Raw genomic sequence first — 25521 nt, forward strand, 5'->3', positions numbered from 1 at the left:
GCCTGTCTTGGAACTAGCTCTTGTAGACCAGGCTGGCCTCGAACTCACAGAGATCCGCCTGCCTCTGCCTCCCGAGTGCTGGGATTAAAGGCGTGCACCACCTCCGCCCAGCAAGATGTACTGAGTTCCATATAATTCCAGAAATACAAAATATACTCCTGGCTGTAGGTTAAATTAAATGTTTATTTTTACTTTTGTACTTCATAATTGGATACTAGATTTCATAACAATTTTCACTTTATGAGGTCATTATGTTCCAGGTTTTTCTTAGGAGACTGAGGAAGATAACAATAATAAACATACTGTTGTTAATAAGTTAAAAGAATTTTGTTTATCAAAGTAAAAATGTGTTTTTCATTTTAAATTTAATTATGAATAGTAGATGCTGTAAATCCAAATGAATTAAAAGAAAGTGGGAGAAGACAAAGGAACATTCTAAGAAAAGGGCTTGGGGTGTGTGGGGCGGGATATTCCCTTTATTTTATCAGAGACTGAAATTGAAGAAATTTGACATTCTGGTGGCTCATGGAGAGCTGATCAGAGATTGCTTCTTGGCTGAGTTGCTGTCTGCAAAGGCTGCTAACAATCATTTGTCTGGCAGCAGATCTTGTTCATCAGGATTGCATCATCTCTGGGAGAGTAGCCAAGGTCCACAGCCTCAGTACAAAGACTGTCTGAAGCCTGCTCTTTCTGAAGCGGCACTCCTCTTCCTGCCAGTCCTCTTCACAGGAAGGCTAAAGCAGACTTGTTCTGCGGTTCTTTCATTGGATTGGCTATTTATTGGTCTCTTGTCTCCCAGCTGCTTCCGCCTCACCTGTCTGATGTATTTCTTAGGAAATTTCTTAAAATTCTAGAAACTACATATAAATAGTGACTCTCAAAAGATTATTCAGTATTGGAAGACAAGCCGGGTTTGTTTGTGGATCCAGTATTCTGTAGATCTGTTGGGTTGTTAATTGGGAGAGTGAAACTACATTTTTACTTGGCCTCTGTCCTTACTCTTATTTGCTACTGCTGAAGTCTTGGCCTACTTTATACCTTTTACTGTCATCTCCTTACCTTTCACTTTTTAATTTTGAGTATGCTTTTAAAAATATTTTTATGGGGAATAGTTTTCAGTTTTTTAAAAATTCGAAATCCACAATATAAATGTAAAGTGCATGCCCTCTGATTGGTAACTCGTGAACAGCTCTCTTTCCGTGTTTATGACCTATTAATATTTCAGGTATGGAGAGCTCATTCTGGCCAATACTATTGACTGTGTAGAGAAAATACTGAAATTTAAGAACTACTGATCACCTACCTCTTCCCTTTCTTCCTCCTCTTTTCCCCAAATCTTCCAGGTTACTTGTTTTCCTTTCCTTTTGAGAATGTAGAAAATTGATGGAGTTGACCACAGGTAGAATTGAGAATTGATTCCCCCACACACCCTGCTCTCATTGTCTGGAATGGAATGAGAAGAAAGGAGTCACAATTTAGGATTTATTTATTTATTTATTTATTTATTTATTTATTTATTTATTTATTTATTTAGCTAAGCCCTTGTCTAGAGTAAATCTGGTATTTGATGAAAAGTGGTCTGTCAGGTGTGGTGGCATATGCTTGTAGTAGCACTTGGGAGGTTGAGCCATTCAAGGCTAATTTGGGCTACAGAGACTTTCAAAAAAAAGGAAGTTACTTAGTTTACTTAGTTTGGGGATGGTAAGTGACAAACTCCCAAGAAAAGAGAAAAAAAAAAACCTTTGAGAATCCCTTGGGAAACAGGAGAGCTTTGATTTGAAGGGAAGAGAAAGGCAGCCTGATACAGTATCCCATCACCTTGGAAATCAAGGCCGTTTCCTTCCTGTCTGTAGTTTATTTTGTACACAATGGTGCATGCTAGTTAAAGGGTTAGGCTTGGTGCTAAATGGAAAGTAAAGTGATTAACAAGGCAGTACAGCAAACAAAAATAAAGTTGTCATTCATCTATAGGATTCCATTTTGTACTTAGTGAGCCCATCAGTTTTTCTAAGTATACTAATTTGTGTCTCAGCTTTTTCTAGGTCTTAAGAGCTATTGTCAGATAATGGGGTGGGGAGCGTCAAAGGTTACTCCCCAGATCCTTTTTCATTTGTTGTATTTTAAATTTTAGTAAATGCTGAACTTGATTACCATGATGAGTTCTCTTAGTAAATGTTGTCTTGATCCCTCTTGATTGTGTCAGACAGTATTTGGCCATTAGAACTACAGCAGTGGGTAAAAATGTATTTTGTAAAAATCCCTGCCCATGGTTTATGTTTTGGTGGAAAGATTTTGAGTAATGGAGTAAATGATATCTTGAAATTATTTTGTCTAGAGAATTTTTATACTCTTTCCAGGGCACATCTCCGAACCTGAGGTTAAAGATCTAAGTATAAGTTTAATAAACCAGAGTAAGTATCTGATTTCTTACACAAGATAAGTGTTATAGGGGCTGGAGAGATGACTCAACCGCTAAGAGCACTGCTTGCTCTCCCAAAGGTCCTGAGTTCAATTCCCAGCAACCATGGGGTGGCTCACAACCATCTGGTGCCCTCTTCTGGCTTGAAGGTATGCGTGCAAGCAGACCACTGTATACCTAATAAATAAATTTTAAAAAAAGATTGTATATAGATGATCTAGTAAAAGTTCTTCAATTAACATTTAGATAGTTGCATTTAACACCAATTTTCAGGGAAGGGACTATTTATAATAAAGACAATTTTTGTATTAGAATTTGAATTAAGAAACCTCTTCGTTTGAGGAGATGGCTCAACAGTTAAGCGTTTTGGCTGCTCTTTCAGAAGTCCTGAGTTCAAATCTCAGCACGCAGTAACTGTTCATAACTGTAGTCCTATGGGATCTGATGCCTTCTTTTGGTGTGCAGGTGTACATACAGATGAAACAGCCATAAACATAAATAAATAAATAGATTTAAAAACAAAACTTCATTATTGTGGAAACATGATTTAGAACAATATGGTCAAGCTGGCCTATTACAATTGCCTTCACCAGAACAGTAAACAGTAGTAAAGTAGTATAGTTATATAAAGCTAGACAAGAGGGAAAAGAATTTATGAAGAGAAATGTTTCTTACAGATGTGTATCAGCTGTCCAGATAGTTGGTACAAGATCTCACCACTACCTTTGAAACAAGGTCTCACTATGTAGTCCAGGCTGGCCCCTCTTGATCCTTCTGCCTATTGAATGCTAGGATTACAGGTGTGTCACCACACTCAGCAATTATATTAGGATTTTATTAGGTGATATAGAATTATTTATTCTCTTTTTTTCTTTTTGTTTTTTTTTTTTTGTTGTTGTTGTTGTTTTGTTGGCTTTTTTTTTTCTTTTGGTTTTTCAAGACAGGGTTTCTCTGTGGTTTTGGAGCCTGTCCTGGAACTAGCTCTTGTAGACCAGGCTGGTCTCAAACTCACAGAGATCCGCCTGCCTCTGCCTCACGAGTGCTGGGATTAAAGGCGTGTGCCACCACCACCCGGCTCTTTCTGGTTTTTTTTTGAGACAGGATTTCTTTGTATAGCCCTGGCTGTCCTGGAACTTGCTTTGTAGACCAGGCTGGCCTTGAACTCACAGAGATCTGCTTGTCTCAGCTTCCTAAGGGCTAGGATTAAAGATGTGCCTGGCCAAATTTATTCATTCTTGAAAGGAGGCACTGCCTGAAGTAACTTTGCCATTTTTGCCTTGTAGTATATCTTTTTTCAAGTTAAACTGTCAGAGGGGAAATAATTAGCTATCAACCTAGGTATGTATGTGTGTCTGCAGATGTGTGGTTGGATGGATATTTATTTTTATGAATGTATGCTAGTGGTGACTGTAACAAAGGATCAAGTAATTTCTTTTTTTTAAAGGCCTTTTCAGATTTGGATTCCTTTAACTAGTCAGGTTATGATCATTCTGGTTATCTGATCAAGCCACTTCTAGGCTTAATGCAACTTGTCTAACAGTACTAAAATTAGAGGGAGTATCCTTCAGTATGCCCTTTGAGCTTATTTGTAGGTTGTCTCTTTGTTTTGTCATTTGAAGATTTTATGTCATTTTCCCAATGGCTTTGGTGTTTGAGAATACTTGTTTGACTACTGGGGGTGGGGGCGCATTAATTTATTTGCAAGTTGGTCCAAAGACAGCAAGTGGAGTAGTCACATCTATCATGAATTATGATAAATTGATAAGAAAGTTGACTTGGTTTGTATTTCAATTTCAGTCTAACAGTGTCACCCAGAGTTGGAAGAGAAGGGGTATTTTGCCCTATTTGAAACGGCCAGGTCCTACAGAAAAATACTGTAGTTTATAGCTGTGGTAGCTTTATGAACTAACAGTGCAAAAGTAATAACCGTTAGCCAGTCTTAAATCTTGGACTGATTCACCACTCAGAATTAGTTCTCTTAGACACATTAATGTGTGTTATTTATAAAAATGAAATTCACACGTCTCAAATCTGTTTTAAAATCTTCATTAATTCCTGAATCAATTCAATTAGTATCTTATACTTTTCATTTTATTTAGCTATTTTTAATAGTATTAATAATTATTTGACTTCTTTCTTTTTTGGTTTTTGAGACAGGGTCTCTGTAGCCCTGACTGTTGTAGAACTCACTCTGTAGACCAGGCTGGCTTCCCAAGTGCTGGGATTAAGGGTATGTGCCACCACTGCCTGACTGATTATTATTTGACTTCCTCCTGTCTTAGCATAAGACCCTTTTTAACCTAGGTCTTTGACAGTATTGACTTCTGTCATTAAAATGTTTGTTTCATGCTTTAATGGCTCTTTTTATACTACTATGATACTGCTCATGTGAATCATGCAGATTCTATTTTTATCTCCAAATTTTTTAAATTGTTTTTCCTATTTACTATTCAATGAATTTTTTCTTCTTAAATAATACCAATTTATGGCTACCAAATCAGAGTATGTTCTTTGCCCTTTTTAATGCAAAAATATCTCTTGTCTTTGTCATGAAATGTTTAGAGTTTTTATTACGTTTCAGACAGAAAAAGTACACTTTTAAGTCATAGTAAAATTGAACAGGAAGTACAGATTTCTGTATATCCTCTGCTCCCACACATGTTTAGCTTTCCCTGTGGTTATGTTTTTATTCATATCTATCGGTGTATATTGCTGCACAAAGACTTTTTTTTGATAATTACATCTTGCTCCAAGTCTAGTTAAGACTATTTAAGTCATAGGAGGGCCAGAGAGATGGCTCAGCAGTTAAAAACATTGGTTGTTCTTCTAGAGTACCCTGGGCTCAATACCTAGCACCCACATAGCAACTCCCAACTGTCTTGAAATTCCAGCCTGAGGGGATCCAGTGCCCTCTTCTGGCCTGTGTTGTCACTGCATGCATGTAGTGTACAGACATGGTACACAAAACACCCGTATACATAAACACATTTTTTCTTTTTTTTTTCTTTTTCATTTTTCATAACCATTTTTAAAAAATAAGTCCATGCATAGAAATGGCTATCTGATCAAATATAAACAACTAATTGATCTCTGTCAGGTTTACTTTAGAAGAAATATCTTGAGTGTTGATAAAGCTATTTCTATTGATTATCTAGGGAAAAGTTTAAATGGAACTATAAAGGAATAAAGCTAGGGTATTTCTGATAACCACCCTGAATCTTAAGGCTTGTTTGGTATATCCTAGACTATTAGAAAACTCTGTCTGCTGGACAATTAATGACACATGATTGTTGTCAATGAGCCTGGTAGGCCATTGTTTTTGCTTTGACTGAACAGAAAATAATTAAAACAGAAATTTGTAGATCATTACTAAATTAGAGTACAAAGTAAACTAGATTTATTCTTCAAAACCTTATTCAAAGGACTAGAGAGGCGATTCGGTGGATAAATAGCAACAAGCTTGTTGGCCAGCCAAAATACTGCATAAGATTTGAGAGCCATAGAAGACATCCAGAGCCCTGTTGTTTCCATGTACATACACAAGTGCACTCACGCCTACATACTTGATATGCATACACTGTGCATAAACATACCAAAAAATTCTTTCAAACATTGAGAAAATATCCTGTAGCGTTTAAGATAAATTTAAAGAACTCTCTGGTCAGTGGTTATTTTTCTTTTCTGTGGCAGGATTCCTCATGTCCGTAACATGTTGGCTCAGGCTCTGCAGCTCACCCCCACTCTCTGAGTGGTCAGTCTCCATTAATTGGACCCCGTGATTTCTACCCACTGCTGTCTTGGACGTCATGAGCATTGCAATCCCTCTGGGAGTCACCACACCAGATACATCCTACTCAGATATGGCTGCTGGATCAGAGTAAGTGCTACTTCCTAGATAATAGTATTGTTTCAAGTTTGTGTGAGGACGGATTTCTTCTGGGCAGTTCATAAGTTATATGTAATATTTTTTTAATTAAAACCTATCCCACTTCAGAAAACAATAGGCTTGCCCTTCCCCCACCCCCAAGCTGGAGGGACAAAGGAATTAGAAGGGGGAGGAAAGGACCTTTAAAGGAGGGATTTCTGGGTGAATAATAAATATAATCAAAGTTGCAAAGCAGTAGTTACATTTTTTCTTTGTTTTATGGGTGGGGAAGATTGAAATGAAGTAGGTGTATCACCTCCTTCTAAAGAGTTAACGATTCTGATAAGAGAGATAGGAGGTTTTCTTTCCAACTGATTTTCTTTGAAGGCCTCTTCCTATGTACTTGACATTATTCTAGAGTAAAGGGACTGAAAGTGGGGTAAACTGCTTGACCAGCTCACTCTGGGGTAGAAGACATGAAGAGCTGTATCATCTGTTTTTACAATATTCGTTGCCTAGAAAGAGGACCTTCAAAGTCAGTGGTACCAAACTTGTTTTTCAGCTAAGAGCAGCATTAGGAATTCAGAATTTGTCGAAAAGCCCAATCCCTAAAATAGACTCAGTTCTTGAAGAATTTAAATGCCAAATGACAATGGAGGTAGGCCTTCATTATACAATTTTATATATTATTCAGTTTAAAATTTTTTAGCCTTTGTATCCCTTCTCTTTTAAGTTGTCCAAGATTGCCCCCGCTCACAGATTCCCCCCTCTTGTCCTTTTACCTCCCTTGTACCCAATCTTCCTTGCTTACAGAAAGGAAGTGGAAGCCCCCTACCTTTCAAGACGAAGTGGCACTACACCAGGATGTGAAAGTCCAGCGAAAGAGACCCAAGGGGCCTAGGGGGCAGCACACCCCCAGAAGCCAAGTCTATTCCAGGCAGTACCAGGGATTAGGGTCTGGGCTGGAAAAATCCTGGTGTTTTGAATATGTTCAGGTCCAGTTCAGACTCTTGATCCCACAGCCACTTCTTGAGTGAGGTGGGTGTTGCTCTAATTCCCGTTTCTCTTGCCATTTTCAGTCCCTGGGAATTCTTTCCCCCTTCAGCAAAGCAAAGCAACTGTTCCAGAATTTTGGGTTGAATGGCGTCCCTTGTTCATAGTGTTTTCCTTAAAACTGAGGATATTATTAAAGAGCATGTGTATTTCTTCATAAAGCTGCCTACTGTTGACTGTTTATTTGGTTCCTTAAAGAGGAAGACATGAAACTACCCTAGGAAGTAATATATAGTATTCTGGGGTAGTCTGAAATTGAAAGACTATTTTTAAGCTTCTTCCCTTAAAACAATGGGGGGTGGGGCATAGGAAAGGCTGGTTGTCTTTATTGTAGAGGTTTTGTTTTACTGTTATTTTTTTTTGTTTGGTTTGGTTTTGTGGGGTGGTGTGTTTGTTGTTTGTTTATTTTTTGCTTTTTGCATGCCAAGATTTAGTTATATGCCATTAGCTGAGACTTCCAATTATATTAACTCTTTCCTAAAAGTACTTAAACGTCTTCCTGTGTTATTGGATAGCCAACTCAGTTGTATAGTGGTTGTGGGTCTTTATAAAGTCAAATAATAACTTACTACAATATTAGCAAATGATGTCTAAGTAGACTCATTAATATTTATGAGAAATAAAAAGGTTAAACAAGTAAGTTTGAAATTGGTAGGTGAGGAAAAGACCCAAGGCAATTATTCTTAGAACTAATATTTCTTTCAAAGTATAACAGTAGCTGCACGCATGTACTGGGGAATCCAGGAGTAATGCAAGAATGAACGCAGTCTGGCCTGTACTATGACTGTAGTGTCATGTCCTAAGACTTCCTGTGTCTCCAAAGTTCTGATACTATCTATGATCACAACCAATTTCACATTTCTTGTTGAGCAATTTTACAAAGGGCATTAATGTCAGATGTTTAGCTTATTGCTAGTCTATTAATTATTAATGATATTTGTCTTTCATCATGCCTAACATTGTTCTAAGCACTGTTAAGATTAAACCTGGTATTAAAGGCAACATATCTAATCAAGGAAGAAACTTATACCTTGCCTCATGAGATTATTAACTCTGATTCTAGCAGTTTACATTCTACAACACGCACACACACACTTATAGGAAAATGTCTAACTATAACAACAAAAAAAGGTCTTTGCATCTCTTATATTACAGAATTTCAGTTATTTTCTAAGAAGTGGCATTATAGTGGCAAGCTGCATGTTGTTTACTGAACGTAATTGATAGACTGTATCTGTTGTGAGCCCAGTTTCTCTGTATGCCCAACAGTTACAACATTTTAGTCACAGAAAAAAAGAAATAATTGTTTGCATAAAGTAGTTGTCTAATAAAAGACATGCAATCCTAATACTCATTTGTGTGTGTGTGTGTGTAGTGTTTTTTGCCATCCTTAGGCTTGAACCCAGGTCCTCAAACAGGCTAAATAAGCACTCTACTACCACTGAGCTATATTCCCAGGTCTTGATAATGTAAATTTTTAATCTGTATTTTAAAATATACATAAAAATCACTGTATATCAATGTGTAATTATTTAATCCCTAACTGGTATAGACTTTATAAAGTTTCCTCATTGAATATATGTTTAAATGTTAGATTAGACATGCATGGCAATATTTTAAATGCTGTGCTTGACTACATACTACTGAGCAGTAGGATGGCCTGTTAACCTCCACAATATACGTTTTATTTTTATTCCCTAGACTTGCACATGAAGTGCATATGTACATATTTACCCAGTTTGGAGATGGGTAAGATATAACCAACATAGCTCCATCTCCATGGCCATCTTTTATTTCATGCAACTTTTATTTTTTTTCAGTCCCACAAAGAATTCATTTCTAATAAATTCTTATTTCACCCCATGTGTTTAATGGTATAAAATCTCCTACCTAAAAATATATACAAACCTTTGGATTACTTTTCTAGTAACATGCATAGTCAATAACAATATATAAATCCATTACTTTCTTTTAACTGTCCATCATAGAAACTAAATTCTACCTTCATTTTATTAATGCTTGTCTGCCTTTGGTTTCATTTAGGAAACACTACCTGTTTCCTAATACTCAGCCAGTTATCTCAGTGACCCATGTTCAGATCATCCTTTTCTCAAGAATACTGACCTGCATTCTTGATATGTTTTCCTCCCAGCCACCCCCACTGCCAGTTCCCATTTTGAAGACCCTGTCAGTTACTAAAGTGCATGCATCTCACTAACAGAGAATACTTTCCTATGTCTTAAGTTCCTCACCTAGAAATGACCTTTGCTGTTAATAATAAGACCCCTTCTCACAGTTGTGGAGCATAAAACTAGGTGAGTTTGATACATATCTCAGAATCTTACTTTATCCCTCACTTAACAGTTAATGTGCTGCATTGAATTGCACGCTTTACTCCTGCTCAGTGTTGTGTATTTTGTATATCTTAAAGCAGACAAGTGGTTATTTGAAGTAAACTGAATTGATTCCCTAAAACTCTTAGATCTCTGGAGTTGCATTAACACTGAGCCTTGGAGTTGCTAATGGGTAAATCTTTGTTCTAATTGAAATACATTAAATATAATCCATTTTCACTTCTGCCAAGTTATACAATTACATTCCTTAATTTTCCTCAAAAGTCCATAAAACCTAGCCAAGTAAAGTTGAAGTAAATAAACAAAAACCTATTTTATCCTTCACTAAAACCTATTTTTTCCTTTGCTATGGATGCCTTTTTATTATCAAGAATAGCTTAGGTTAAATTTAATCACTGTAAGTGTATTTGGTTCTTTAATTTAAAAAAATGCCTGGGCAGTTTATTTTCTACTCTCCCAGGATGTATCAGAAAGCAAAACTAACCCAAGCTTCTCAATGAGCCTGGTTAGTAAAGGCTTCAAATACAGTTTACAGATAGAATGCTGTCCTTGCTTATAGTTTGCAGATAAAATGCTGTTCTTGCTTTCAAGGAAGGCATAATGAGAAAGAAAGAGGCTTTGGAGTCAGATATCTTTATTTCAAATCCTGACTCTGTCAGCATATGAATTTGGGGGGAAATGTGATCTCACCACCTCAGCTTCACTTCCCTCTGTAAAAAGGAAGTGCTGCTTACCATATTTAATAATCATGGATATTAAATGAAGTAATAAATGGTAGACCCAAATAACAGGTGATTCATAATGGTAGCCACCGTTACTATTTAGCATAAAACAAATCTAACTTACAAGTTCAGTTTTGACTATTTTGAAGTTTTGTTACTACCATGCAGCTGTTAAACAATTGTGTCCTTGAATATGCTTGCATGTCCTTGGTGGATGAGAAATTCTAATATGTGAAAGGTATTTGGGGGTTCATCAAGATCGAGGTGTGATAAATATAAGATGCCATTGTTTTTGCCTGTACTTTCTTCAGGGTATCCTGTCTTGGTAGTGAATGGAAGAGGGCCTGGTCCCTGGGGCAGTGCAGAAGGCACTTTCATCATCTCACTCACTGCAAATGTCATGTGAGGTTTCATGGAAGTATTAAGAGATCCAATTAAGAAGAATAGTTCTGAGTCTAAACCAGCCCAGAGTGGCTTCTCTAGGGGAAACTCCCCGCTCTGCTGGTACGTTTGTGTTTGTCATTAGGGACACCTTGTATCCCAGGTGCCTGCCTTGAGACATCTGCCTGTACTGGCTTCATGTTACACACAAATCCACATTCAATAACACTATTATTTATAGGCCGAGTTATGTTAAACAGACTTTCACTAAGTTCTTTCTTATTCTAGTGGCTGGTGGTTGTGGAAAGAGAAGGGGTTAGGATGGGAGAAATACTGTTAATTTAAGGGAAGAGTAGGTGTTATGCTATCATGCGTTGCTTTTCGCCTTTGTGCAGCCCTGAATCTGTGGAGGCTAGTCCAGCAGTTAATGAGAAGAGCGTGTATTCCACTCATAATTATGGGACCACTCAGAGGCATGGGTGTCGAGGACTGCCTTATGCTGTGAGTATGCACTTGTTTCTCTCCAGAGCAGTGATCTTCCTGGAGTGTAATCCATTCTTATACATTGTGACTTTCTTGAAATGTTTATATGCAGCATGACGAAGTTGCCCCTTTTGCACTTCCCTGCCTCCAGCGGACGTCTAGCCCTGCATCATTGTTCTTGTTTTTATGTCCCAGTTGACCTTGGCATTTTGTTTTATCACTTTCCTGGTTGAAGCCAAAAAACAAGGGTACTACTTTCTTCTTTCTTTCCATATGTACCATACTTTAGGGGAGAGAGGGGCCAGTGTTTGGACACTGTTGATTTAAAAAATCTTATTTTCAGGATCATAATTACGGAGCCCCTCCTCCTCCGACACCTCCTGCTTCTCCCCCTGTCCAGACGATCATCCCTCGTTCTGACCTGAATGGCCTGCCGTCGCCCGTAGAGGAACGCTGTGGAGACAGCCCGAACTCTGAAGGAGAGACTGTTCCTACCTGGTGTCCTTGTGGTCTTTCTCAGGATGGCTTCCTTCTCAACTGTGACAAGTGCAGGTAAGATCCTGTTCCATTTAAATTCAAACCTGGGTTGCTGGGATTAGGGTTTCTTATCAGTAGGGAAAAGCTCAAAGTATTCTTTCTTGTGTTTGTTAATGTAGATGATTCCTTAGTGCTCCTTGGCTCGAATTCTCTGCACTAGGTGAGAATTGCTGACAACAAGGAATGAGAGATTGATGTTAAAGCTATTGAATTTGATATGAAATTTAATGTCCTGGAAACATTTGGTAGGTGGGAGGGAGGGGGTAGTTTATGCAGAGACACTTCTCCCGTGTATGATGTGATGTGCTGCATGTTGCTGGAAGGACTACTTTAAGTTTATTTTCCCTCTTTAGGGGAATGAGCAGGGGGAAGGTTATTAGACTTCATCGGCGGAAGCAGGACAACATATCAGGTGAGCAGAAGGTGGGTTAAACCCACATTTTGACTAAATAGTTTGTGATTTAAATGTTCTCTTATACTTTATAACTATCTTCACATAAAGAAATTCCCATAAAGCCACTGTATAGCTCTATCTAGAAATAATAGACCTGTAACAGTCTAATTATTCTTTGTAGACACCAAAAATAAATTCCTTTTTTTAAAGTTGTTGTTGTTGTTGTTGTTGTTGTTGTTGTTATTATGGTTTTTCAAGACAGGGTTTCTCTGTAGCTTTGTAGCCTGTCCTGGAGCTAGCTCATGTAGACTAGGCTGGCCTCAAACTCACAGAGATCCGCCTGCCTCTGCCTCCCAAGTGCTGGAATTAAAGGCCTGCGCCACCACCACCTGGCTTAAAGTGATTCATTTATAGTTAAAAAATAACAGAATCTAGAGACTACTCTGGGGGGGGGGAATAGATGGAATACAAAGTAAATCTTATAATTAATGCAAGCAACAAAAAAAATCTTATTTTCAGAAGAAAGATGAGATGGGGTGTATATTGATGTATAGATGCAGAGTTGCAGTAGAAATAATGACTCACTAGATGTGCACATGGAAGGAAGGGAGTTAATGTTAGTACCTGAACTGTGAAATCTTTTTTCAGGTGGGGATAGCAGTGCAACAGAAAGCTGGGATGAGGAGCTTTCTCCTTCCACTGTGTTGTACACAGCAACACAGCACACACCTACAAGCATCACCTTAACTGTTAGAAGAACCAAACCCAAGAAGCGGAAAAAGAGTCCAGAAAAGGGTCGTGCAGCACCAAAGACGAAGAAGATTAAGGTATGCAGTATAAAAATACCTTGAATAGAAGTATGTCTGAAATAGCTCAAATGTTTGAGCAATAGTATGCTTCTTTTCTTTTTTTTTGAGAAATTTGATGCCAGTGTTTGGCCACTTTTTTCTCCCTCAAAAATCTATATTATGTAGAAATAGACCAAGCTCTCTTCTCATCATAAGCTCAGTTTCTTCTACTCCAACTACCATCCCAGGTATGGAATTCCAGCCCTACCTAGTACAATCCCATGAGTTGTAACTTCAAGTCTAGGCTTCCACTCTCTTACAACATCTCCCTACTTCTCTGCCCCAGAGCAATCTGAACTTCTTTTCTTGGTTATATGACTGGCCTCATGTCATTAGGTTTATTGTTTGTCCTTGTAGCTAGACAAGACAACACCAAAACTCAGAAAACATCTCTTGAATGGTCTAAGTTTCCTAGTGTCTTGGTTACTTTCTTATACTCTTAAATAAAAGGTCTCCAGAAGAAATCTTTAGTGTTTTCTGTTCCTTTCTTTTCCATCACAACAACTTGGTTGCTCCCAGGCCACTTGCCCACCCTTTGTAAAGGGGATTGGTCTTGGTTTCCTTCTTAATTTCAAAACTAGTAATCTACAATTTAAGGATTATAATTCCTGCTTGGTGTCAGGAGTCTGTTTAGTATTTGTGGTGCATGCTCTTATCTATTAGTTGTCTAGTTCCACCAAAGTATTGGAATTCATATCTGTTCATTAGCCTTTTAACTGTCCCTTTTCTTGATCATAGTTTGCGGTATTGCATTGTATTGGTTACACAGAGTAAACAAGACAGCTTAGAGTACTAGTTAGTGCCTTACTTTTAGTCTCATTGTCATTCTTGGTACCAAGTATTGTTTTGTTCTACTTGTTTTCCTCTTTGGGATAGGCATTTCAAGAGGGATCCCGGAAGTCCTTACGGATGAAGGTAAGGGGTAACCTTCCCTGACGATGTGTTTTATATTTGATCTTGCATTTTGGAAGGTTTCTTTCCTGACATTGATCTGAGAATCTTGTAGTCTGCTTTTCATGAATTTGTAATTATTGCCAGTCAGTTTTCATAGAGCTTTTCTCCAAAGTGGATTTTCTTGGCTATTTTATGAAAAAATTTCCATTTTGTTTCAGTAGCTGGCTTTGTGGTGGTGGGGTAAGTTACATTTTTTTTTTTTTTTTTTTTAACAAATAAGGCTTGTTAAGAGGCCTACGCTCCCAACTTGACATGGCGAGTATGTAGTATTTCTGTCATTGGCTTCAACTTCTGGAGTGAGGTTTTTCTGCTGATGACCCCAGGCTCTCTTTTAAATGCTCCCAGACAATATGTAGGCTCTGAATCACCATTTGGAAGGATAACGCCTTAGCAGGAAATTGTTGCTGTTAATATAAGCTAGTCTTGTTGAAATATCACTTTTTTTTGGCATATCTGTTTGGAAGAGATTTATATGATACTAGTTTTCAAATAGTTGGGCTTATGTAACTTTGTGTGTTTGAGAGAGAGAGGGGAGGTGTTGGAAAATGGAGAAGTAATGTCCTTTTTAGGTACTGGCTGGTTTTGTTGTTTGTTGTTGTACTGGTGGTTTTATCAGAGTTAACAGGATGGAGGAAAATTGGTTGTACTTTCTTGTATCTTTTTCCCTGTCTACTTATAAGCTCTCATACCTCCCAAAAATTTAGGATTCAAGATCTTTAGTTTGAATTTTAAGTTGTAGTTTGGTTCTTTTAAGTATTCATATTCCTAATGTCCTAAATTAGCCATTATATAAACAGTGACTAAGTTAGGATAAACTTGTTGTATTGGAATTACTTTGTATTTATTTGGAGCACCAGTTGATGGACTGGTGATATCAAGTGACATTTTACCTAACATTTGGAGGTCTAGCCTCTTGTGTAAATAGGAGACAACTTTCACAACCACAGAGTTTCAGAGGCCTGAGCTATATTTTGTAAAATATTTATAATTATTATTTTTTTTAATGGGACAGATCTCTGCGAGTAGCCAAATTCATTTTAACTGGTCATTTCATTTTGTTTCATTTACTAAGAAGAATCCTACATAGAATTTGGGGGCTAACTGTAGACCTCAGCTGTAAATCCTTTTTTCTATTATCAACTAATTACTGGAACTAGCTCCAGAGTTTCAAAACCTTAGAAAGCCATCTGTTGCTCTCAGAAAAGCTCACATAAACTGTCACTTTTTTTAGTTTCAGCTCACTCTCATAGGTATATGTTAAAATCTAAATAGAAAAAAAAAAAGGTTTTACTTTAATTATTTTAAGTTGGGTTATTAAATTTTGTTCTCACAATTAATGAGAATTTTACTAAATATCCAGCTATTACCTAGGAGAATGGATAGAAGAAAACAGCATTTGAACTCAAAGTCAAGAGCTTTTGTACTAGACACAACTCTTAGCCAGTAGTTTTGGGACAGCAAGGTGACTAAGCAGGTAAAGCCACTTTCTGCCAAGCGTGACAGCCTGACTTTGATCCCAGAGATCAAAATGGCAGGAGAGATTTAACTCCTGCAAGCTGTCCTCTTGCCTCCACTGGAGTACTGTGGCACATGCACATTAATAAAATAAATCTTAAAAATAAAACAATCAAGTTAACCGATGTTTTTTCAACACATTTGGTTAAATAATTCTGGTAATTACATAGAATGACAATACATTATTCAAAGTACATTTGGTAATGTTCCCAAATAGTAATTTTTCTTGTGGGTGGGTAAGATTATGAACTAGTATTGCTAATGAAATTAATAGATGGTATAAAAACAACCATTCTCTTAATACAAAGACAAACCGTTTATAGTGCTATTCTAACACAAGTAAATATTAATCCATTTTGAAATTTTATACACTAAAACAACCTAAGATCGTTTTTGCTTTTTTGAATTTTTTTTAGGAATTTGACATAAATCTTGATTTTAAAAAAATTGATTTTTATGACTTAAAATGATCATGAAGCCAGTAATGAGTGAAAATACTGACTAGATTAAATTCTCACTTTATAAATGGGCAGATAAGTTTTCTCACTTGAATTTGTTCAAGAACTCACAGTTCATTAGTAACAGAAGTCAAATCTCCTAATTCTTAGTCCATTGCTCTTATACCACACCAATTGCTAATTGAAAACAAGTACCTTGCTTATCCTGCATTCCTCCATATTTATGAATGGTCTCTTACTAATTCACTTGATCTTTGTTCTCTACAGAATTCTCCCTCTGAAGCACAGAATTTAGATGAAAATACCACTGAGGGCTGGGAAAATCGGATAAGACTATGGACTGATCAGTATGAAGAAGCTTTCACTAATCAGTACAGTGCAGATGTACAGAATGCCCTCGAACAACATCTACATTCTAACAAGGAATTTGTTGGCAAACCTGCTATTTTAGACACTATTAATAAGACTGAACTGGCCTGTAATAATACAGTAATTGGTTCACAAATGCAGGTAAGAACTAAAGCATTAAAGACATTTAAAGATCAAGATTTTTTTAATACCCAAAGAACAAGAATGGGTTAGAATTATAGCTCCTTACAGAATAACAAATGAACTACTTACTACCTGCTGATCATCTTTGTCCAAAATCAGATTGCAGTAACTAAACTGTCTAGGTACATATTTTAGAACTGTCTTTATTTAATAAATGGCGGCGAAAGTTTCTTATGCAGCCTAGATTGGAATTACAAAAGATTCATAGGGAGCTAATCTAAGTAGATAGGTCTCTACTGCCATTGTAAGTTTGCATTTTCTGGAGTCACCAGTTGGAACATGTTTCCTGGAGAAATTGATCTATGTCAAAAATGAAAATTTTCTGATCTCCAAGCTATAACACACAGATAAAACCTGAAAATGTTGGTGCCTTTTCAATAGTTAGAAAACATTGTAAATGCTGACCACATTGCTGTTGCTATTCTTAAATGTTAATGTTCTGTTTTTATTCAGTTACAGCTGGGGAGAGTCACTCGTGTTCAAAAGCACCGGAAAATCCTGAGAGCCGCAAGAGATTTGGCTTTGGACACTCTTATAATAGAATATCGTGGGAAAGTCATGTTACGACAACAGTTTGAGGTCAATGGGCATTTCTTCAAAAAGTAAGAACATCATTCATTGAACACTGAGGGCTTGCATGATTCTGGCTGACCAGTCAGTATTGCTATGAAAATCATCTTACTTGATTCTGAGGAAAAGCTAATGATTCAAATAAGCCCATGTCTGTCTGTCATTGGTACTTTTGAAAGGGCTAATAAATCTGCAAAATGTTTAGTGTGTGAAGTGGTGATGATTCCTTTCCAAGCCCAGCATTCTTTGTTTTGTGTTTATTCTTAAATGAAAAGCAGACAAGTTTGTGGTGTTTTCTAGCTTAGGCATTGCAAATGACTATTCCTTCTTATGTCAGCATATGATTCACATTTGTAGTCGTGGGGTGGCCTTTTATTTGTGTTGAGAATTACAGGAATTTTAATTGTATCCCTAGACCATATCCCTTTGTGCTCTTCTACTCAAAATTCAATGGTGTAGAGATGTGTGTGGATGCTCGTACTTTCGGTAATGATGCTCGGTTCATCAGGAGATCATGTACACCAAATGCAGAGGTAAGCAATCTTTAGCAACATCCCTTTCAGTGGAACCACAAAGGACACGTTTACTGAAGAAACAGTCTGAAAACTTCACCCAGATAAAGGTCTGTAGCTATTAGTTGTATGATCTTTAAATGCAGTGGTGAATAAACAGAAGTGTAGTGCCATATGGAAATGGGACAAGGACATTGCTTTAAAGAGGACAGAAATAAGAGACAAGTTTGTATTTGCTAAGAATTAAGACAAAGTGGATAAGAAGTTTATAAATATTACTGGATAAAAATAAAAAGTCCATGTGGTGGTGGTAGTCATTATTCCCAGCCAAGTCATTTGTCTTTACTCTTCTAGATTATGGAAAACAGTGTTGAGAATTTCTAGACATTTCTAAAATTCATTATTTGATGCATTCACACTAAGTGCAATAAGATTAACAGCTTTGTTTGCAGGCTAAGGAATTGTAATTCTCCAGCAGAATGCAAATGATCTTTAAGATATAAAACAATTTTACCCTGATTTGTAACATTGTTGGCTTTTTCTTTTGAAGAAGTCTAATAGATTGTTTGTTACTATATAATAATTTCAAATGAAATGATAGCATTAAATAAAATAATAGAGTACTCAAAATGGGCAGAAATCATTTGGCTCAGACTTTTCCCATTTATGGAAAAGTTGGTTTTAAAGGCAAACCTATTGATACCTTGTTCACACAGGTGAGACACATGATTGCAGATGGGATGATTCACCTGTGTATCTATGCTGTCTCTGCTATCACCAAGGATGCTGAAGTCACTATTGCTTTTGATTATGAATATAGTAACTGGTAAGACATCAGAAACTTTTACCAGCCTGAATAAATGACAGTGTTAAGATTTTTAACTCAAGAAGTCTGTTTTCAATTCTTCACCCCCCCCCCTCTTTTTTTGCTCTGCCTATTCTTTTCATGAGTAATGTATTTTCTGCCTAGAAGTTATGTAATCCCAGCACATGAAGGCAGAAGTTAGTGGATCTTTATGAGTTCCAGGTCACCCTGGTCTACATAGGGAGTTCCATGCCAGCCAGACCTTGTCTCAAAAATAAAACTGTAGGCTGATTTGGTGGAGGTTTGCTTCTTTCCACTTCTGTACATAGACTACAAGAGATACACAGAGAAACAGAATATTTACTGAAAGTATCATACCTATTCTATGTTATTCAAAGATAACAGGAAATTTCTACACTGTTTTAATAAAGCGAATGGATAATATGCCATAATGTTCTCTTTTCAAGAATATTGAGACACTTTTGGTTGTTTCTTTGGCACAGTAATTACAAAGTGGACTGTGCGTGTCACAAGGGAAACCGGAATTGCCCTATACAAAAAAGAAATCCCAATGCTGCAGAATTGCCACTCCCACCTCCTCCTAGCTTTCCCATTATTGGAGCAGAGACCAGACGTAGAAAAGCGCGGCGGAAAGAGCTGGAAATGGAGCAGCAAAATGAGACTCCAGAAGAGAATCATAACCCACAACCACAAGAAGTTTCAGAAAAAGTAACTGTTTCCAGTGAGCATGAGGTAATCTCCCTGGCCAAGTCAGGGTGTCTGAACTCAGGTTGCCGTGTATTGTTTTAGAGATACTGTACTAAAACATTTAATGTTACTCACATCAGCATGAATATACTTACTTGAGTTTTCTTTTCACTTTATATATTAAGAACCATGAGACTACTCCGAGGCATGGTAGTGCATGCCCTTAATACCAGCCCTCAGGAGGAAGAGGCTCCAGTAATGAGGGCTGTTACTCAAAAAACCCTGTCTTGAGAAACAAAACATGAGATGTGTCCCAGAACGAAAGAAAAGACACTAATAATTGTAATAATATCAAGAACTATCCTTTCAAGGCCTGGTATGATGTTACACACATAGAGTCCCAGCATCTGTAAGGCTGAGGCCGGGTGACTTGAATTTGAGACCAGCTTAGGCTGTGTAGTAAGGCCCTATCTCAATAAATGAACGAACAACAATAAAGCATCCTTTGACTCATAGCCCTTCTACTTATCATGTATAAGGACCTGGGCTCAATTCCTAGCTTAGAGCATAGAAAGGGGTGGAGAAGTAATGATGCCAGAATAAAGCAGGTTGATGTTGCTTGGAGCTTGAGTATGATCTAATAGTGCTTCTGTGTTAAAGGAAGCTGACAATCCAGAAGAAAAACCTGAAGAAGAAAAAGATGAGCCTACAGATGACCAGGAGAGCCCAGCTCATAGCAGGAGGGTAAGTCTCTGTGTTTCTCCTAACTCTAGGAGTTTACCATAAAGTAGATATCATTATAGTTTTCATTTTTCTATATGTAGGCACATCCTCAGGAGTTTATGGTAACTATCTTACAGTGGTTTTATGATATTTCCTTCTAACAATTGGATTTCCCTAAAACTTGGCAGCAAAGACCAGAGTTTGTTGGATTAGTTTTCTTGCTTTGTTTTGAGTTTTATATTTAAAAATCAAAATCAAGTAGAACGAGTGATAGTAAAGTTGCACAATATGCACAGGGTCTTGACTTTAGTCCCAAATTATTGGGAGGATGGGGGAAAAAAATCACCTCTCTTAGCCCTATATCTCCATGACAGAAATGTTTAAGGAAAACAACATAAAGGAGGCCCTGTCTACTTGGGCTTAAGTCTCACAAGTTTCAGTCCAGGTCTGCTGGATTCATTGATTTGGTAACAAGCAGAAATAGGACAACAGGAGTCCATTGCAATAAAAAAATTTACTTACCTCATTACTACCAGAGCAGAGATAAGGAAAGTGTAAAGGGGCCAAAGACAGAATATACCCTTCCAAGGCACACCTCTAGTGGCTTGCTTCATCCAAGTAGGTTCCAGTCCTGGGGTTTCCACAACCTCACAGTAGTAATTACCACTTGTTCCAAGCCTTTGGGGCACGTTTCACATCTAAGCCATAATACTTTTTCTGTCAAATGAATTAAAGAAGTTTGTTAATTGTGTTTATTTGTGGTTAGAAAAGGCTTAATGACAGTTTGCTTTGTTTTTGAGCTCAGAAAATAAGATAGGTATTGGTTGTGGTTGATTTATGTACTAAACCTGTGAAGGTAGTAGCTCAGCTGGTTTTAAAATATTTAGCTTTTGGATTTGCTTTGTTTCATAATTCTTTCCTATATTTAAAACAAAATTTTAAGATTTTGTCTTATAGTTCAAAAGTGCATATGCTTTCTTGAATAAGTTGTTATAAACTCCACTGATACTTATAAAACACCTGGACCTGCTTCTAGTTGAACCTTCCTTCTTTTTTTAGACTCGGGAAGATAGGAAGGTAGAAGCCATCATGCATGCTTTTGAAAATTTAGAAAAAAGAAAGAAACGGCGGGATCAGCCTGTAGAACAGAGCAGCTCAGACATAGAGATTACTACCAGCAGTTCAGAGACAGCCGTTGGAGAAGAGACAAAAACTACAGCTCCTGAGTCTGAAGTTAGCAACCCTGTTTCAAATATTGCCATCCCAAGCACCCCACAGAGCACTGGTGTGAATACAAGGAGGTCTTCCCACACTGGGGTAAGAGAGAAAACTCTTAACAGTCTGTGTCTACTACGAACATTAGTTGTCTTTCTTTTTTTTTTTTTAGAATGGTAAAAATTAGTATTTTCAACTTGGCTCTGTATTACAATAAGTAAAGCCATTTTGATCAGAGCAGCTGATTTGTGGGGTGCAAGTGAAGTCAAAATTTGAATAATAAAAGGCCTCAGCTCTAAACAGTCTCCCAGAAAAGCAAGGATCATTTGGTTTGGGGACTGGGCTTGGTGTAGTTTAGTATGAGAATGTGTGCTGAACATGCAGAAGACCTCACCTAGCTTTGTCTCTGTCCCCAAGGGAAGAAAACAAAATGTTGGGTTTCTCTCTTGGACAGTCTAAATGGCCCAGTTAACATGTCTGGCCCCCCAGGGTCTTCTCATGATGAGCCTGACTGTTTTTTCCCTGACCTAGCAACAAACAATAAGGCTTAACATAAAACTTGGGTGTAGAAAAGAAACAAGAATTTACTTTCCTGCTAAGAAAAAAAAAAAGTTAAAGCTACCTTTAACTGACTTCTGATCTATTTTTATTTTCTATTTGTTTATTAGAAGTAACTAAGCCAGATGTTCATCTGCAGTCTATTTAGGTGATATTAATCAAAAAAGTTTTGTATGTAAAGATTACATTTTAAAAATATTTTTGCTTGGGGATGAGGCGAAAATTTTTGTTCAAAAAAAAATATATATATAAAAAATCTTGTAACTGGAAAAAAAATATTTTTGCTTTGTGACGGGTTCTCACTGTAAGCCCTGGCTGGCGTGAAACTTGCTTTGTAGATTGCACTCACTTTGAACTCATAGAGTTCTGCCTGCCTCCGCCTCCTTAGTGCTGAGGTTAAAGATATGTGACACCCATACCCAATTCAGATTTTTTTATTTTTATGTGTGAATGATTACATGTGTGTATGTATGTACACATGTGGGTGGCTGGTGCCCATAGAAGTTAGAAGGTGACATTCTAAAATTGGAGTTAGAGGAGGTTGTGAACTACTATGTGGGTGCTAGGAACTGAAATAGGTCTTTGCTGCAAGAGCACCCAGTACTGATAATTACTGATTCATGTTTCCAGCCCCAAAGATTACATTTAAAATGACAATAAATTCTTTCTCAACATTGTCATTTAGAATGCTTTAAATAGACTAAATAAGAAACAGGTATGAAATTTCTGATGCTGGTTAAGAGGTGGCTTGTCTAATCCCAGCACTTGGGAATCTAAGGTAAGCTAGAGGCCAACCTGCAAGATTCTTTCCGGAAAAGAGAAGAGAAATTTCTAGTAAAATTTGTCTCTCATGTTGTTACAGGATGTAGCTGCAGAAAAACCAATCCCCAAACCACCTCCAGCTAAGCCTTCTAGACCCCGACCGAAGAGTCGAATTTCTCGGTACCGGACCAGTTCAGCCCAAAGACTAAAACGCCAGAAGCAGGCCATTGCACAGCAGGCAGAGCTTTCACAAGCTGCCTTGGATGAAGGAGGAAATAACAGCTCAGTAACTCCTCCTGAAGCTGGAAACATAGACAGTTCAGGAGAGAACAGACAGTTAACGGGGTCTGAACCAACTGTGGTATCAGCTACTGGATCACATGTCATCCGTGCTGCATCTAAATACCCTAAAACCAAAAAGGTAAGTGACAGTATAAATCAAGTCAGACAAGGAGTGTCTTAGTAAAATAAGAGTGTATAGTAAGTCCCCAGAAAAGAAATAATCTTAGAATTATAGATTGAACATTCTAGATAAAAGTCATTTATGCTGAAAGCTGAAACCATCCTACTTACTTTTTGTTCACTTGATTTTATAGACAGAGCTTAAATACTGGTAACTGAAGGTGTTCTTTCTTTGTGAGCACAGAGAGGGTAAAGAAACCATACATTCTCACAATGGTTGTTGCATCTGTTCTAGTTTTTAGATGAGGTTTGTCTTTGTGAACTACACTACTGCTCCTTATGGCTGTTACTTATTCAGTGTTAATTAATGATTTTTTGTTTGTTTTTTAACCTTAGTATCTAGTTACAGAATGGTTGAATGACAAAGCAGAGAAGCAAGAATGTCCTGTTGAGTGTCCTTTACGTATCACCACTGACCCAACTGTGTTGGCAACAACCCTCAACATGCTACCGGGTCTTATTCATTCCCCATTAATTTGTACCACCCCCAAACACTACATTCGCTTTGGCTCACCCTTTATGCCTGAGAGGCGCCGAAGGCCCCTTCTGCCTGATGGCACATTCAGCTCCTGTAAGAAGGTATGTGTGTGTATGTGTACGCTCACCTTCCTGTGGATGAAAATATGTTACAATACTAGATGATGCATATAGTTGTGGTGTGTTTTACATAACTAGCTGCTCATGAGTCTCAAGATAACTATCAGTTTATATTTTGTTAGTTATTGCACATGAACATTGACGCATCAGGAGCCACAATGACCAAGATGGAATGTGTTCTGCATTTTGGTGCTCTAATTTGTGACTATTCGGTATTACCTTACCAGGAATCTTTACAAGTTACTGAGTGAGAGTAGAAGGCAACTGATAGAAGGGATGTATTTTGTAAATGGTTTTGTGGTACTGGTTAGCATGGCCATTTGTGATTATTGTGTGATATTGGGCCCCAAATATTTAAAGCACTGATGTAGCCATAAAAATGGACAAGATTATGATTGTAGCTAAGTAATCAGTCACTATTATTTCTTGAAGGAGTTTAGAGGGAAAAAAATCATCTCATAATTGACATAATTCCTGTTATTTGATCAGATAACAGTGGGTTAGACTTCTTGTTTCCTAGAGATATGGAACATGCTGTAAAAGACTGTCTGCCTTTCTGTGACTCTCTGGTTGGGTCTAGTAACAGCAGTGTTTGGTAGTTGTTTTGGAAATAGATTGTTCTTCAAACTTAAAATGCTTTTTCAGAAACATAAGGCATACTTCATTAGCTCTTTCTATAGGTAGAGTTCTGTTCCCTGGAATACCCTTTTCTCTAATCCTCAGATCTGGATTCAGGCTGCCTCCCTCAGTGTCTGTATTGCCCTCCTCTGGCACCACATTCATGAGGATGCTGCATGTAGCTTATTTGATGTGATGAAGTCTCCAGCTCCAGGCACGTCTTCCCTAGTTCCTCCAACCTTAAAAGGTTTTCTTTTTTCCCAAGAACATAAGTTCTTGGGAGTTGGGGAAATGAAGGATTAGCCAAAATGGCAGAGGATGTGGAAGGGGAGGACTGCTGCAGGCATCTACATAAAGAAAGGGCAATGCTGCTAAGTCAGTAGCACACTGCAGAAGCCTTAATTGACACGTCCTACCTAAATAAAGTTCTTTGTGTCAGAAACTTCCACGTAGAAGAAATTCTGAGATATTTGACCACAAGATCCTTGTCAAAGGGATTTTGCATGATACAATAACATAAGTAACTTGGTGTCATAAATAGCAATAGTTTTCAAATAGCTGTTTACTGTAGGAGTTTTGTCTAGGTAATGAAGGAGAGTTGGGTCTGTACGGAATTTGCTTATACCAAGTCACTCAGATCAACTGACTTGTCTTGGATCTTGAAGATCTTATCTAAAAAGGAAAATGGTTTGCTGTACAAACCAATGGTGATTGTTATGGTAGTGCATGCCTGCTGTTCCATCATTTAGAAGGCTGAAGGAAGATTGTTGTATTGCTAGTCCCTGCTACATAGCAAAATCTTGTATTAAGAAAACCACCAACAACAAAAAATAAAACATGATTTACTAGTTAAAGTTAGTGGTAGAACTCCTACGTATAAAATGGCAAAACTGAGACCCAGTCTTCCTACATTGCTCAATTCTTCATTAAGAGTAATAGCAGGAAGCTGATATGATGGTTAAGTGGGCAAACATTTGTCACCTATTAACATGAATTCCATCCCCAGAACCCAGGTAAAAGTGGAGGGAGAAAACTATTCCACAGCATTGTTTTCTAACATCTACATAGACATGAGTATACACAGCTAACATCTACATAGAACCATATACACAATTATAATGTTGGGGTTTTGTTTTAATTTTAACTTTTTAGTTTTTCAAGACAGGGTTTCTCTGTGTCCTGGAACTTGTTCTGTAGTCCAGGCTGACCTCGAACTTGGAGAGATCCGCCTGCCTCTGCCTCTGCCTCTGCCTCCTGAGATGAAAACCATGTGCTGCCACTACCCTCTGTAACTTTTTTTCCTCCTAAGGAACAGCAGAATCCTAACAGCTTTTTTGACGAGTATTAAAAACTAGAAAAGAAGCCGGGTGGTGGTGGCGCACGCCTTTAATCCCAGCACTCGGGAGGCAGAGGCAGGCGGATCTCTGTGAGTTCGAGGCCAGCCTGGTCTACAAGA

At 37.7% G+C, this 25521-nt stretch overlaps 1 protein-coding gene across 15 annotated transcripts in view; it reads left to right on the top strand.

Annotated features, from left to right (window-relative positions):
• Window positions 1–25521, top strand: part of Setd5 (SET domain containing 5) — a 78751-nt gene that overhangs the window by 23030 nt on the left and 30200 nt on the right. Inside the window, exons 2-20 of one of the 15 annotated variants that reach the window (XM_026788079.1) lie at window positions 6110–6296; window positions 7098–7322; window positions 9039–9086; window positions 9582–9652; window positions 10725–10917; window positions 11190–11295; window positions 11621–11829; window positions 12168–12226; window positions 12857–13035; window positions 13933–13971; window positions 16251–16493; window positions 16989–17137; window positions 17521–17638; window positions 18334–18443; window positions 18926–19175; window positions 19791–19874; window positions 20913–21170; window positions 22489–22809; window positions 23187–23429. In XM_026788079.1, coding sequence (XP_026643880.1) covers window positions 10826–10917; window positions 11190–11295; window positions 11621–11829; window positions 12168–12226; window positions 12857–13035; window positions 13933–13971; window positions 16251–16493; window positions 16989–17137; window positions 17521–17638; window positions 18334–18443; window positions 18926–19175; window positions 19791–19874; window positions 20913–21170; window positions 22489–22809; window positions 23187–23429 — 2460 coding nt within the window. In that variant the 5' untranslated portion in view covers window positions 6110–6296; window positions 7098–7322; window positions 9039–9086; window positions 9582–9652; window positions 10725–10825. Of the gene's footprint in view, window positions 1–6109; window positions 6297–6846; window positions 6943–7097; window positions 7323–9038; window positions 9653–10724; window positions 10918–11189; window positions 11296–11389; window positions 11526–11620; window positions 11830–11933; window positions 11975–12167; window positions 12227–12856; window positions 13036–13932; window positions 13972–16250; window positions 16494–16988; window positions 17138–17520; window positions 17639–18333; window positions 18444–18925; window positions 19176–19790; window positions 19875–20912; window positions 21171–22488; window positions 22810–23186; window positions 23430–25521 lie in introns of those variants that run through there. The other 14 variants (XM_026788081.1, XM_026788080.1, XM_026788084.1 and 11 more) reach the window with 14 other exon arrangements.

The sequence above is a fragment of the Microtus ochrogaster genome, unplaced genomic scaffold (assembly GCF_000317375.1).
Source record: "Microtus ochrogaster isolate Prairie Vole_2 unplaced genomic scaffold, MicOch1.0 UNK1, whole genome shotgun sequence".
Lineage (NCBI taxonomy): Eukaryota > Metazoa > Chordata > Mammalia > Rodentia > Cricetidae > Microtus > Microtus ochrogaster.